Genomic DNA, 15908 nt, shown 5'->3' on the forward strand with positions numbered 1-15908 from the left:
TCCAGTGACCAGTATGAGAGAGTGAGAGCGATAACACCAAAATTTAACACACCTGCTCCCCGTTTACACCTGAGACCTTGTAATACTAACGAGTCACATGACACCAGGGAGGGGAAATGGCTAATTGGGCCCAATTTGGACATTTTCACTTAGGGGTGTACTCACTTTTGTTGCCAGTGGTTTAGACAGTAATGGCTGTGTGTTGAGTTATTTTGAGGGGACAGCAAATTTACACTGTTATACAAGCTGTACACTCACTACTTTACATTGTAGCAAAGTGTAATTTCTTCAGTGTTGTCACATGAAACAATCTAATAAAATATTTACAAAAATGTGAGGGGTGTGCTCAGTTTTGTGAGATACTGTAAGGCCGTAGTATGTCAAGGTGAATCCCAAGCAGAGGCAAACTCAGGTGTTGTTCACAGAGTGTCAGGGCTCAAGGATGCGGGCTGAGGGCATGTTGTAAGAGTTGGAAAGTCCCGATGAAGGGGATAAGCCCACATTTTGCAGTTGTTTCATGCCTTGTTTTAGTTGTAGTATGGTGACCGATTTGCTGAAGATATGTAGTAAGATCTGCAGAGGAGTCATTTTCTGAAATACCTCTGAATTTGAGGTTGTTCCTATAGGAATGGTCTTTAAAATCTGCTATTTTAGCAGACATGCGTTGGAGTTCCTCTGATTGGGCTTGATATGCGTCTACCAATTCATTATAGGCCCCAACATAGGAATGGAGTTGTTTCTCCTCAGTATCAGTGCGATCTCCCAGGTCATATATTTAGGATTGCATATGGGATATGGACCTGTGGAGATCCATCCTGAGATCTTTTTGTAGCGATATTAGCAAGTGTTTCAGGGTAGTCTCAGACACTGGATTGTCAGTGGTGTGCAGACCAGCTAGGAAGGCTTCATGTTCTTCATCAGAGTCAGCTTCATGGTCAGAAGCATCAGGGTGTTGAAAGGAGAGATGTTTCTTACTCACCAGAGCTAGCTGTGAAGGTGAGGGAAATGGAGATGTTACTGCTCTTTTATGGCTGTCCTTGGAGTGATTCCCTGTTGGGGTAGTGCAGCCCATGGACGCTGCTGAAGAAGCATGCAGGGGTCGGAGGAGAGGCTCGGTTTGCAGCCGGAGGCGCTGCTCTATGTCTCAAGTTGGTGCCATCTTGGAAATCTTGGGGCTCCGAGCCGCTGAAGAACTCTGTTAGTTTGCGGGACCCAGTGGGCGGATTTTGCTTCCTGGACATGTCAGCATTGTTGCCAAGGGTCAGTGCTCTGCCAGTGGTATTAATTCGGTGGATGGTGTGGGTTGTGGACACTATTTGTTCCCCCATGGCTGTAGCGAGGAGAGATCACATGGCCATCTTGATTTGCGGCCAGACTCTACCCCAATCTTATTTTTTAAGTGATTGGCGATATCCTGGGAGTGAGTTAGTGGATGGAGGAGGATAATAATAATAATAATAATAATAAATATAGCATTCTTGGCCATCAAACTTCTAATTTTTACTGTTTCATGTACAATGTTTCATAATGATATTTTTATAACCTTCACTTTCTACAGTGCTGACAAAGATGGATTCTGTATATTTTGTGTTTGGCTTTTTTTTCTTCTCTATAAGCAGATTCATATTCCAGTCTATCAGTAATAAATAACAGAATTATTCTTTATAAACCCGACACTCTCACAGCCTTCAGCTGAGCCATGAAATCAGTGTCAGGATCCTGTGCTGCTGTCAGTGATAATGAGGTTGGGAGAAGAGGAAGAAGTCATTGGAGTCTATCAGAGACTCGGCCATGTTGTCTTCAGATATCTACTTAGAATATTGTGGTTGTTGTCTTTGTGTGTGACCCCCTGCACATCTGACACCCAGAACTCTGCTCACCGCTGTGATATGACTATGAGGAATTATACATTTGAGTACAAGTATTCTCAGGATGGAGACCTCATTATAGGAGGGATATTCGCTGTACATTCTCTAGTGACAGAGTGGAAGGAGAAGGGAAGTCTTATTAGGAATCTCATGTGTGCAGCGTAAGTGAAATATGAAATGTAAAACTTCCAATCTGATCTACAGAGCTGTGTCTTTAGGAGATTTGTGTGATAATCTGCAGGACTCATTCAGTCTGTTACATTGCATTTATATAAAATTAAAGCATATCCTTCAATGTGTTCATGAAAACCACATATGGCCCATTCACATTTAGGTCTTCTTTTGCGTTAATGGTCACATTCATTCATTATGAATAGCTGCCAATCCACCACAATGGATGAAAAATCATGCATGGCCCATCTTTAATTAATCAGCACCCCGCAGTGCATGGTATGTGTAGTATGGTGCCTAGAGGTGCGTTGTGTGTTGGGATCTACTGTACAATGCATTGGGGTGCAATTCACAATGAATGACACCGCATTGCACTGCCCATAGAGAAGGTGCTTTGCCATGCATTGTTACGTGTTAAGGAGAGCATTTTTGCCACAATACACAAGTGTGAGTGGGACCTGAAATTACTTTTTCCCATAATGACCCCAAATCTTTTTTTTTTTTAGGTTCGAATAGAGTAGAGAAGGATAAAGAATCCCTGTCAGGTTTTTACTGCTATCTGGGGCTCCATAAAAGCAGAAGGATCTGACTGCAAACTGGAGCTCAATTGTTTCCAGGAAACATGTGACTTCTACAAGGAAGAAGAGATTTCCTTCACTTCCTGTCCTGCAGATAACATTTTACCATAGAAAGTGAGGGAATCTCTCCAATAGCAGCACAGAAATGAACACAGTTTTAGTAAAGTACTGGAAGGCTGGAATCCCTGTCAGTCATTTATTTCTGTCTGTGTCCCTATTGCAGATTTTTCCTTCCTTCCTGTCTGGTAAATCTGTTATCTGCAGGACAGGAAGTGAGGGAAAATCTCTCTAATGGAGCCCCGGAAAGTGGCCGTCCAAAAGAAAAAAGGTTTTGGTTGGAAAGGCGCCACAATAACATTATATAATATTTCTGTTTCTGATGGCCGGCATTGCATTTACCTTTTCACCGGCTGCACAATTTTAGGGCTTTACATGTTGGGTTTCTATTTACTCGGAACAACTTCATATTTTATATTTTACCAAAAAGTTGTTCCAAAGTCGTTTGTGTTCAGTAAGATTTATTTTATTGTATTTTTTACTGAAAGTGTTTATTTCATAAACAGCTCCTCTAATATCATAAAACCTTAGAGCTACCACCATTGTATTCTGCAGGGACTTTGCTTTCATACAATAAATAATATTTGGGGGGTTTAACTAATCATCAGGGATTTTATTATTTCACACAAAAGCGGCTCTGACCGTGAAAGGATTAAAGACAATGCAGTCACAGGAAGATTCCCATCGATCGGTTCCTGTTGTGGGCTGACAGCTCTGCACTATAGAATGTCTCCCCTTCTCCTCAACTCTACAATATGGGAGGATTGCTTTGTTGTCAAAGATAAAATCCAAATATAAGCAGATTGAACAGGAAAAAAAATAACTAACCCTCCTTGGGGGTGCCCTGGCCCTGCCAGTGAAGGGGCACATCTGCATGATGTATAAAACCTACTACAGCAATATTAACATTCTCAGGTGAGGGTCTGGGATGGGTAATAATGGTGGACCCCACACAAAACAAAAAAATGTATAATTCCCCCTAAGGATGCATAAATGATCCTTATCCCTGATGAGGGTCAGAAATCAAGAAGGACCCCCCAAAAAATTGCCTCCCCCCATAAATATTCATACCAGACCATTTGAGTTTGGTATGGATTTAAAGGGAAAATTCCAGGCAAAAAAACAAACAAACAATAGGTTCCAACCAAAATCCACACCTGACACATTGTATATGATCAATCCCCCTGTCAGGACAGGAAAAGGGAAGTAGGAATTCAACCTCCCCACCTGAACAATACCAGGCCACATGCCCTCATCATGGGGGGGGGGGTACCTTGCCAGGAGGGTCCCACTGGTAAAGTACCAGAATGATGAGGACACAGGCCATTTTTACACTACACTGGTCTGGTGGTTGTGGGGTTCTGTATGCTGGGGGGGATTATTGGAAACCCCAGATACAGACCCTCTCACCTATGTGAATGAGTAAGTTGTACACGGTACCCATATTTATTCATAGAAAATGTAAAAATAAATAACCCCACCGCAGTTTTTGACATGTCCATTAATTAAAAGAAAAAGTAAAAAATCTCTCAATGTAAATCCATCATCAATCAGTTTGTCCAACATTTCAGATTTATGCTGATAACACAATTTAGGGACAGAGCGGATTATTTTGGAAGCTGACGGTTTCCTAATAAGCAGCCAGAAGGGAAGCGGTCACATTTATCAGTGGTAGTAATACTGATACCAAAATGTATCTCTTCCAGCCTTGCCGGAGGTCTGACCGGGCCAAACACCAAATTAGTTCAGCTGTTTGCCTATCATCCAAACAAGAAAACATTTGGTCCGACCCTGCAACCGAACCGGAAGCTCCTCCCTAGTCATTATCCTGGTCACAAGAGCCAATAATATAAGGGAACCAATAACCCGGCCAGCTTTATGAAGAAAATAAGGTGCGCTTACATCAGCCATAATGTGTATGAGCGGGAGCTGTTATGGAGAGCTGAAACTACTGTGTAGGGAGAGACACTTTTTTATTTTGGTATTGGTACATGCCCCCTATTAGTGATGAGCTGAACACCTTCCGATTCGGTTCGCACCAGAACACCTGGAACAGAGGAAAAGTTTGTTCGAACAAACGATCCCCATTAAAGTCTATGGGACTCGAACCTTGAAAATCAAACAGCCTCAGTTTGAAGGCTTAAATGCAAGTTATTTCCCCAAAAAAGTGTATGGGGATCCGGGTACTGACCTGGGGAACATGTAGCAATGAAAAAAAAAGTTTTTAAAAACGATCGTTTTTAAAGGAGCACTGATTTACTGATTTTAATGAGGCTTAAAGTGAAACTATAAAAAAAGAAAAATGTCTTCAAATATCGTGCCTGGGGGGTCCCCTGAATGTTCCTGTAAAGTAGTGCATCTCTGCGATGTATGTAGCCTGCTGCAGCTATACTGACATTTCTAAAGCAAAAAATGTCATATACAAATATACATACAAATTTCATATCACATGTACTTGTCATACAGGTGCAGAAAAATTGGGCCTTGGTTGTTGATGCTGCCTGAACACAGTAACCCCTCGCAGTTACTCTTGGTGGGTGAAGGAATGGGACCTGCTGGTAAGAATTCTATGCAAATTTAAAATCGCATGTGCTATACAAGTGCCAAAAATTGGGCCTTTGCGGAAGGTGGTGCCGGAACACCGTAACCCCTCATAGTTACTCTTGCTTGGTACAGGAATGGGACCTGCTGGTAAGAATTCCATGCAAATTTTAAATTGCATGTGCTATACAGGTGCCAAAAATTGGGCCTTTGTGGAAGGTGGTATCTGAACACCATAACCAAGGCCTCACAGTTACTCTTGCTTTGTGCAAGAATGTGACCTTCTGGTAAGAATTCCATACAATTTTGAAATTACATGTATTACACAATTGCCAAAAATTTGACCTTTGGTGTTGGTGGTGCCCAAAAACTGTAAACCCTCACAGTTAGCAGGGCACAGGGACAGGGCCTGCTATTAAAAATGACATATGACATTTAAATTGTATGCACCTGTCATACAAGTGAAGAAAAATTAGGCCTTGGGGGTTGGTAGTGACCTAAACCAAAAACATTGTTGGAAGCTAGCAGAATATAGGTAGAGGAATAGGATAGGAAGCATATGCAGTCTTCAAGGGATGGCAGACCCCTAGCAAATTCAATCAGTTACATCAGCATCAGGGGCTTGATAGCTCTTGTTGATCCAGGACTGGTTCATTTTGATGAAAGTCAGCTGATCAACAGAGTCTGTGGACAGGCGCACTCTTTTGTCCATCATAAAACCTGAAGCGTCACTGAACGTCCGTTCGGAAAGGACGCTGGAAGCAGGACAGGCCAGTAGTTCCATTGCATATTGAGTAAGTTCATTGAACGAACGGCGGAAATGGCCACAGACTTTCCTGGCCTGCCTCTGGAGATCTTGGAAGCCCGGGTATCTGCTCAAAAAATGCTGCATTACCAAATTCAGAACATGTGTCAAGTGTCCCTGTCGGAGGGCAGAGAGAAGGTTGGTGCCATTATCGCATACAACCATTCCTGGCTCAAGCTCTCATGGCGTCAACTATCTCTGAGCCTGCCCTTGCAGAGCTGACAGAATCTCTGCACCGGTGTGACTCCTATCCCGAAGACAGACCAACTGAAGTACAGCATGGCATCTTTTAGCCTGACTGCTTGTGTAGTCTTTGGGAGCACTACTGCTTCAGAGGAGAATTGCGCAGAAGAGGACATGGAGGAAGAGGAGGAGGAGGTGGTGGTGGAGTAGCCAGATGTGGCAGAACCAGTACCAGCTTTTTGGAGGTGTGGTGGCAAAACAAGCTCCAGCACCGAACCCAGTCCTGCATCCTTCCCAGCTGCCAGCAGAGTTTCCCAGTGCGCCGTGACAGAAATTTAATGTCCCTGTCCATGCATGCTGGGCCAAAAGTCAGCAGTAATGTGCACCTTCCTGCTGACCGCTTTGTCTAAGGAGGCCAAAACACTACCTTCCACATGACGGTAGCTGGAATGGCCATACGCGAAAAGTAATGCCTTTTTGGGACCTGCCACTGTGGTGCAGCACGTTCCACAAATTTGCGAAAGGGAGGCGAGTCTACCAGCTGAAAAGGCAGCAACTGTAATGCTAGTAATTTGGCCAAGCTAGTATTAAGACGCTGAGCATGTGGATGGCTGAGACAGTATTTCTTTCTACGGCTCAAATACTGGGGTAGTGAAATTTGCCTTCTGCTCAAATCAAGCGGTGGCGTACTGCTAGCAGATTGGGTGCAACTCTCTGTGCCACTCATTGTTATACCATTATCCCTCTCAATGCTGGTATTTGAGAAGGCATGAGGTGTAGTAGGGTTAGAGATCGCAGATGAGGAGCAAGGTGATGTATGCTTGTTTTTATATGGTAAATCTTTCAGGTGCTGTTGCCAACGGACTGCAACTCTGATCTATGGAATGATGTGTATTCACACAGGTATGTGACCCCCCTATAGATAAAACCCCAACTGAGTGCAAAGGTTACTGCGGTTGATCTCTGGAGTGATGTGTATTCACACAGGTATGTGACCCCCCTATAGATAAAACCCCAACTGAGCACAAAGGTTACTGCGGTTGATCTCTGGAGTGATGTCTATAAAGGTTTTAGAATGTTGCAGAAACTGACCGATGTACAATACTAGTACTGGTATCTGTAAAGAAATTAATCTATCCCTCACACAGGAACCTTGGCCCTCCCTACACTGTCTGATATGATGTAAAGAAATCAATATATCCCTACCTACACAGGAACCTCACCCTCCCTACACTGCTAGAAATGTCTCTCTGCACTGTCTGACAAAAAAAACGACTCTGTCCCTGCCTAAATCACGTGCCTGTCCCTGTCTGATCGTCGCACAATGACATTACACGCTGCGGCTGTTCTCTTTTTGTAGTGTGGGGCTTGTACTTGGCCCCTGAGCCATAATTGGATAAAGGCATCCTATTGGAGAAGGAGGAGGAGGGAGGAGATGCAGGGGAAGCCCAACCAATGAAGAGGAACATGGAGGAGACTGAAGTGGAAGCCGCCGCCTCCACATGCCAGTCCAGGGGAAGCACAGAGTGAGTGAGCAAGTGACCGGGGGGAAAGGGGGGTATGGTGTGCAGTGTAGGCTGGAGCTGGTGTGGTCCATTATCAGGTCCATCTGCAGCCCCCCCGACCCATGGAGCGCCATAAGCCATTGTCTGTAGGCTCCAACCAGCCCTGTCTCTGACCCTTTCCTCTAGTAAGTTTGCATTCTCTGACCCTCTTCCGTAGCATTACATCTGCTGAATATAATGTGCGGTTACTTGGTGATGTCAGGGGCTGAAGCTGAGGTCCTCTATGCCTCCTAAATTGCCAACCACTTCTATACCTCATATAAGTGCAGGAATGATTGAATTTCACTATAGTGTCTCAACTTTGAGAGACAAATAGTGGAGGATAGTAAAAAGAACCCAAAAAATTTTTAATATATCAACAGCAAAAAAACTAGGGCAGAGCACATTGTACACATAATTAACGATGATGAAAGGATGGTTACAGAGGACACTGAAAAAGCAACCGTGCTTAATGCTTTTTTTCTCCTCAGTCTTTACACAGGAAAAGGAGGGGTACACTGACCATGACTGTATGGTTAGCAGTAATTCACAGGACTTGCCACTATGGCTAACAGAGGGTGAAATCAGGAAAAGGATGGATAAAATTAACACAAACAAATCACCAGGCCCGGATGGCATACATCCAAGAGTACTCAAAGAACTTAGTAAGTCTATATCTAAACCACTGTTCCTGATCTTTGCTGACAGTATTATGACAGGAAATGTACCAGGGGATTGGAGGAAAGCTAACGTGATACCGATATTCAAAAAAGGGCAGAGGAATGTCCTGGGAAATTATAGGCATGTCAGTCTGACATCAATAGTATGTAAACTTCTGGAAGGGATGATAAGGGACTATATCATGGAGTTTGCTAAAGACAACAACATCATCAGCAGTAATCAGCACGGGTTTACAAATGGGCATTCTTGTCAAACCAATCTCTTAACATTCTACGAGGAGGTGAGCTGTGAGCTAGATAGGGGCAGACCAGTGGATGTGGTGTACCTGGATTTTGCTAAGAAACATAGAAACATAGAAACATAGAATGTGTCGGCAGATAAGAACCATTTGGCCCATCTAGTCTGCCCAATATATCTGAATCCTATGAATAGTCCCTGGCCCTATCTTATATGAAGGATAGCCTTATGCCTATCCCATGCATGCTTAAACTCCTTCACTGTATTTGCAGCTACCACTTCTGAAGGAAGGCGTTTGATACAGTTCCCCACAAGCGCTTAATCTATAAAATAAGGTCTGCAGGCATCAACTGAAAGGTTTTCTCTTGGATACGGAACTGGCTAAAAGGGCATGTCCAAAGGGTGGTAATAAACAGCGCATACTCAGACTGGTCTGGGGTGGTAAGTGAGGTCCCCCAAGGCTCAGTCCTGGGACCAACCTTGTTCAATTTATTCATAAACAGCATTGAGGATGGGATCAGTAGTTCTATATCAGTTTTTGCAGATGACACAAAATTGGGCAGCGCAATAACTGCACAGCATGAAGAAGATATCCGACAGAATGACCTGGACAAAATAACGGAGTGGGCAACGACATGGCAAATGAGGTTTAATGTGGAGAAGTGTAAGGTTTTGCATTTAAAGCAGAGTTCCAGCCACAAAATTGACATAACCGATTTTGTGGCCATCCGCTTGCTTTTCTTCACCTGAAAAGGAATTGGATAGTTAGGATTTTTTTTTTTTTTACTTACCTTGTAATTGTAGAACGATATACTCACCTGTCTTCCACTTCCTCCCTCGGTGGCCGCGGCCCGCGCCTTCACTTCCGGTTTGCAATGATTCCTGGGAGCTGAACGTCATCGGTCCCAGGAATCAATGCGACGGCACCGGCCCCGCTCGTCACTTCTGGTGCGACGCCGCATTCCTTGCTAAACAGCTTCTGGGTATGCCCAGAAGCTGTGGAGGAATGCAGCGTCGCACCGGAAGTGACGAGAGGGGCCGGTGAAGGCACATTCTGGGAGAAGAAGACACGGAAGAGGACGAAGAAGAGGATCGTGCTGGATTCAGCTGCCCACAACAGAGATGGCAACGCTGGAGAAGAATTTTTAAAAGTGAGTATTTCTTCTTGCAGGTAAGTGCGAACCGGGACAGATCAGAGGCTATCCATTGTGGAATGTACTAGCCCTGACTGTCCCGAGGGTATGTTTATTGAAATTTTTTTTTGTGGCCGGAACTCCGCTTTAAGGAATAAAAACATAGAAGCACAATACACTTTAGGGGGGGAACCTTTGGAGGAATCAAAAATGGAGAAAGATCTGGGAGTCTTGGTAGAGGATAGACTAGGTAATAGCATGCAATGTCAAGTGGCAGCTGCCAAAGGCAGCAGAATATTAGCATGCATAAAGAAAGGGATGCATTCCAGAGATAAGACTATAATCCTTCCACTTTATAAAACTCTGGTCCGACCGCATCTGGAGTATTCTGTCCAGTTCTGGTCGCCGGTCCTCAGGAGGGATGTGTTGGAGCTGGAGAGAGTCCAGAGAAGGGCAACTAAACTAATTAGGGGATTGGAGAACCTAATTATGAAGAGCGTCTGCAATCGCTTGATTTATTCTCCCTGAAGAAGAGACACCTGAGGGGGGACATGATAGCAATTTACAGCAATAAATACCTCAATGGTGATCTCAGCATAGAAAAAAAGCTATTCAGTCGCAAGGATTGCATGAGGACTTGTGGACATACAATGCGATTAGAGGAGAATCATTTTAACCCCAGGCAACGCAGGTGGTTCTTTACTGTTAGGGCTACAGGATTGTGGAATTCTCTACCACAAGAGGTGGTTTCTGTGGGAAGTATGGTGGCTTTCAAAAGACTCTTGGATGCACATCTCAAGCATCAGAACATTCAGGGGTATGAGAGATGATTTCGGCCACACACACCTACACAGGTTGTTGATTACCAACAATACTGACCTGATCACGGATATAGAAATATGGGGCAACTTAGGAAACAGAATACAAAAAGAGGGGGTTCCCCTAATTGGGACTTTTCAGGCACATATTGTTTGGAAAATTAGTGTGTAATCAACAATAACTTTATTAGGTACAAAAATAGAAAACAAAATGGAGTTAAAAAACAATATACAAGCATTGGACAGATAGGAGAAAAACTCAAACGCTAGAACCTAGCAACCCGACATGTTTCGAAGATATATACTTTCTCCTTCTTCAGGGGTAGTTCATAGCGGTACTCTATTAATACAAGAATATGAGCATAAGTGCCATGAATAGTAAAATCTGCATATACACAACTTTTGCAGTTCACAATGTAGATAATGTGTAAGGTAAGAGTACTTACAGAGTTAATCATATCTGGACTTTACATGCTTGTAAAAGGGTAAAAACATCTGGTTGGTCTGGATCTAACTGGCGATGTATATGACGATTTTGATTGTAATCTAATCAGATTTATGGAACCACAGGGGGCAAGGTCAAGTATGTGCCCACAGATATATGACCATCTGAAGTCCTATAGGTAGGAAGCCAGGGGTGGTGCTTTGCAGATTTTCATCCAATATGGTTAAAGCCAGTCTAAGAAGATAGGCAAAAAAAAGCTTTTTAGGTTTCACCCTTTTTCCCTGAACATAGCAGGAAAGTAAAGCATACTAAGCATAATTTAAATGGATAGGGATAGCTCAAAAGCAAAAGATTGAGCAGTCCTAGTTTTGAAAGGACCGCTTGTGTTACCTTAGGGTGGTTCAAAATGTATTTGCACGTTCTCTCCAGCCAGCAACCAGCAGACAAGTGTGTTGTCTGTGTGCTGGGGGAGGTGTGCTTTTGAGCAGTGTCTGATGAAAAAAATGGGCAACAGCTGGCGTCCAGGAAGGGCATCCTGGATCGCCGATGCCGGGCCCGCCCCCAGACCACGTATGGATCAGGCTGCGGCGTGACGTGGTGTGGGCGGGACCGGCGCCTGCGTTCCACCGACACGGGGAACAAAAACGGAAGTGCGGGAGCACCGATTGGTCCATGCTGTCCTGGGGCGGGCCCAGCGCGAGATGGATTGGGACCAAAGGGATGCATCGCTACGTGAGCGATGTGTCTCACCGTGCCGGGATGGCCATAGAATGGGGGCACCATAGTGACCTGTAGATTAATTGGAAATATAAAACAGAGAAGATTGTAATGCGGACCGCATACAAATCTGGTATTGTCTAATGTGGCTGCACGCTACTAATTGGAGAAACTCAAAGAACAACATATATATTTAAATGTATGTGAATACAGACATCGCTGACACCTACTTCTGTATACTGTGAATGCCTACTGTACCTCTAGCCACCAAAAACGAAGTTCTTTGCTTTCAGTTCAAACCATGTGAGCTAATTTTTGCGGCCTATACAGGCCGACATTTACCTACTATACCTCTAGCCATGAAAAACAAAGTTCTTTGCTGTCAGTTCAAATCATGTGAGCTAATTTTTGCGGCCTATACAGGCCGACACTTCTGTATACTGTGAACGCCTACTGTACCTCTAGCCATCAAAAACTAAGTTCTGTGCTGTCAGTTCAACCCATGTGGGCTAATTTCTGGAGCCTATACAGGCCGACACTTACTTCTATATTCTGTGAATGCCTAATGTACCTTCAGCCACAGAATACTACATTCTTAGCTGTCAGGTAAACGCATGTGGGCTAATTTTTGGGGCCTGGAATGACCGACACTTACTTCTGTATTCTGTGAATGCCTAATTTTTCAGACTGAAAATGAAAAACAATGGGTCTGTAAAGGTTCCGCCAAATTGTGGAATGGATGCGGACCCATTTTACAGATGTGTGAATGGACCCTATAAGTATTAGACAAAGTATTTACCAGCTGCTGTCAGTTCTGGCTGATTTATGAAAAAAATATATATATGTTTTGCAGTAAAAAAAAAAAAAATTAGGGCAACTTTTTCAATTGCAATACTTCTGTTATGACATTGCCCATGTGCTGGGACTATTTGTGCACAGCTAGTACGTCTTTTGTGGCTGCAAATATGACCTAAAGGTTTTTAATGTTCGCCTCCCATTTAAGTCAATGGGGCCCGCCACGAACTCGCGGTTCGCGGACTTTTGAGAAAATTTGCGGCTGGCGTTCGCGAACCGCCACGGCCGATGTTTGTCCATCACTATCCAGAGGGTGACGATTAATGGGGAGTACTCGGATTGGGCGGGTGTGAAAAGTGGGGTCCCCCAAGGTTCTGTACTGGGGCCAATCCTGTTTAACTTATTCATAAATGATCTAGAGGACGGGATATCGAGTACAATCTCAGTATTTGTGGATGGTGATACCTCTGGGTGAGTCTAGGATGGAAAAGGACCTGGGGGTACTGGTGGACAACAGGCTTGGCAGTAGCATGCAATGCCAAGCCGCTGCAAGCAAAGCCAACAGAATACTGGGATGTATAAAAAAGGGGATTCACTCCAGAAAAAAATAGATTATTCTCCCACTCTAGAAGACTCTGGTCCGGCCACATCTGGAGTATGCTGTCCAGTTCTGGGCACCGGTCCTCAGGAAGGATGTGCTGGAACTGGAGAGAGTCCAGAAAAGGGCAAAAAAAATAATTAGGGTAATGGAGGGCATCTGCTATGAGGAAAGACTACAAGCACTGAACTTATTCTCTCTGGAGAAGAGACGATTGAGGGGGGATATGATATCAATGTACAAATACTGTACTGGTGACCCTAGCATAAGGAACAAACTATTCAGAGAATGGAATACAATAAGACACGTGGCCACTCACTAAAACTAGAGGAAAGGCGGTTTAACCTTAAAATATGTAAGGGGTTCTTCACTGTCAGAGTAGTGAGGATGTGGAATTCTCTTCCACAAGCAGTCGTTTCAGCAGGGAGCATTGATAGTTTCAAAAAACTCTTAGATGGGCACCCCACAACATACAGGGGGTATACAATGTACAACATACAGGGGTATACAATGTACAACATACAGGGGTATACAATGTACGGTAAACAGCAAACACACACACACATCATATGTTGAACTGGATGGACTGATGTCTTTTTTCGACCTCACAAACTATGTAACTATGTAACTATGTAACGGGTATGTAACTGGATGGACTATTGTCTTTATTCAACCTCAACAACTATGTAACTTTAAGTAACAATGCAATGCACACGGCCACCAATCCCACCATAGATCTGCAATTAAAATGTGTCATACAATTTGCCACAAAGACTTTCTTGTGCTTAGACCATTGCTAAACTATCCATTGTCTACAGGGTTTATCTCAGACAATATAAACATCTCCTGGCTTTTATATTTGCTATTGATGAGATAAACAGCAATCCAGATTTTCTTCCCAACATAACTCTGGGATACCATGTGTATGATTCTTGTGGATATGTGAATAAAGTTATAAAAGATGTTCTACAGATATTGTCTGGACATACAAAGGAAGCTCCAAATTATTCCTGTATGGAGCGGGGGGCTCTGGCTGGTTTCATTGGAGATCTCCAGTCTGACACCACTCTCCAAATGGCACAGCTGTTGAATCTGTATGGTTACACCCAGGTAAGAACAGCAGAATTTTCTATTTTACATACGTTTAGGACTGCTAGTCGTTTTATGGTGAGGTGGGTCAAAGGGGGACAAAAAGCCCTTGTGGCAAAGCGTCACAAAGTATAACATTGTTTAAAAAAAAAGATGGCAGTGCCGTTAAGGGATGGGCCAATGGTTCAGTCCAATCTTTGACTGTTTTGGCTTTTGGACAAATGCTTGAACTTTTTCCCATTCAGCCCCCCGTTGATCATATATAGAAGTAGTATTTTAGCTTGGAATTGCCAAAGTCACCAATGTCATTGGCTTACACGGTTGTTAATCCCCGGCCATGGCCGTATTTGGTCAATGATGTCATTGCAGTCTCCATCTCTTCCATGTTATGTGCACCGAGTTTGTTGGATTTGGAGTTTGACAAGTTCTCAGGCGGCAGACATCAGAAATAATAATGACTTTACAATGAGTGGCTTTTCTTGGGTTCTTTTCTTTTTTTTTTTTAATAAAGAACTTGTCAAACATTTGGGTGTCTTTATCTCTAGGTTACTTTTTTGGTGAATGAGTAATGGTACTACAGTGCCCCTACTCATTCACAATGAGTGAAAAAGTATTCATACCCCTTGAAATTTTCCACATTTTGTCATCTTACAACCAAAAACATAAATGTATTTTATTGGGATTTTTTGTGATAGACCGACACAAAGTGGCCATAATTGTGAAGTGGAAGGAAAATGATAAATGGTTTTCAACATTTCTTACAAATAAATATGTGAAAAGTGTGGCGTGCATTTATATTCAGTCTCCTTTACTCTGATACCCCTAACTAAAATCTAGGGCAACCAACTGCCTTCAGAAGTCACCTAATTAATAAATAGAGTCCACCTGTGTGTAATTTAATCTCAGTATAAATACAGCTGTTCTGGAAGCCCTCAGAGGTTTGCTAAAGAACCTTAGTGAACAAACAGCACTATGAAGGCCAAGGAACACACCAGACAGGTCAGGGATAAAGTTGTGGAGAAGTTTAAAGCAGGGTTTGGTTATAAAAAAATATCCCAAGCTTTGAACATCTCACAGAGCGCTGTTCAATCCATCATGGGAAAATGGAAAGAGTATGGAACAACTGCAACCCTACCAAGACATGGCCGTCCACCTAAACTGACCGGCCGGGTAAGGAGAGAAGCAGCCAAGAGGCCCATGGTAACTCTGGAGGAGCTGCAGAGATCCACAGCTCAGGTGGGAGAATCTGTCCACAGGACTAGAGATGGCCTTGCAGTTCGCCCGACGGTCAGTTCGCGGCAAACTTTGCTCATTCGCGTTTTGCTGTACATGCGAACATATGGCAATGTTTGCGGCCGCCATATTCACCTACATTGTGAAGAACTTTGACCCATGACACATCTATCAGGTGGTACAGGACAGCCAATTGAGACATTTCAGCACATGGACACACCCCCTACCTTATAAATAGACCTCACCTGGCTGCCATTTTACATTCTGCCTTTTTTCAGTGTAGGGAGAGGTTGCTGTGTGGAACAGGGACAGATTGTCAGTGACACAAATCCCTAGCTAATAGGTCCACAAAAGTCCTTTTAAGGACTGGTATAGGTGTACCATTATTTGGTGTGCAGTATATAGGGGTGTAATA

The 15908-nt window shown here is 43.5% G+C and overlaps 1 protein-coding gene across 1 annotated transcript in view; it reads left to right on the forward strand.

The window, feature by feature from the left end:
• Positions 1-1895: 1895 nt before the first annotated feature.
• LOC309551965 (extracellular calcium-sensing receptor-like) overlaps positions 1896-15908 on the forward strand; it is a gene marked incomplete at both ends in the record, with an annotated part of 87640 nt that continues 73627 nt past the window's right edge. Inside the window, 2 exons of the mRNA XM_082252696.1 lie at positions 1896-2029; positions 13990-14281. Of these exons, the coding sequence (XP_082108822.1) occupies positions 1896-2029; positions 13990-14281 (426 nt within the window). The remainder of the gene's footprint in view (positions 2030-13989; positions 14282-15908) is intronic.

The sequence above is a fragment of the Pelophylax lessonae genome, assembly GCF_965119305.1.
Source record: "Pelophylax lessonae genome assembly, chromosome: 1".
In the NCBI taxonomy this organism is placed as follows: Eukaryota; Metazoa; Chordata; class Amphibia; order Anura; family Ranidae; genus Pelophylax; species Pelophylax lessonae.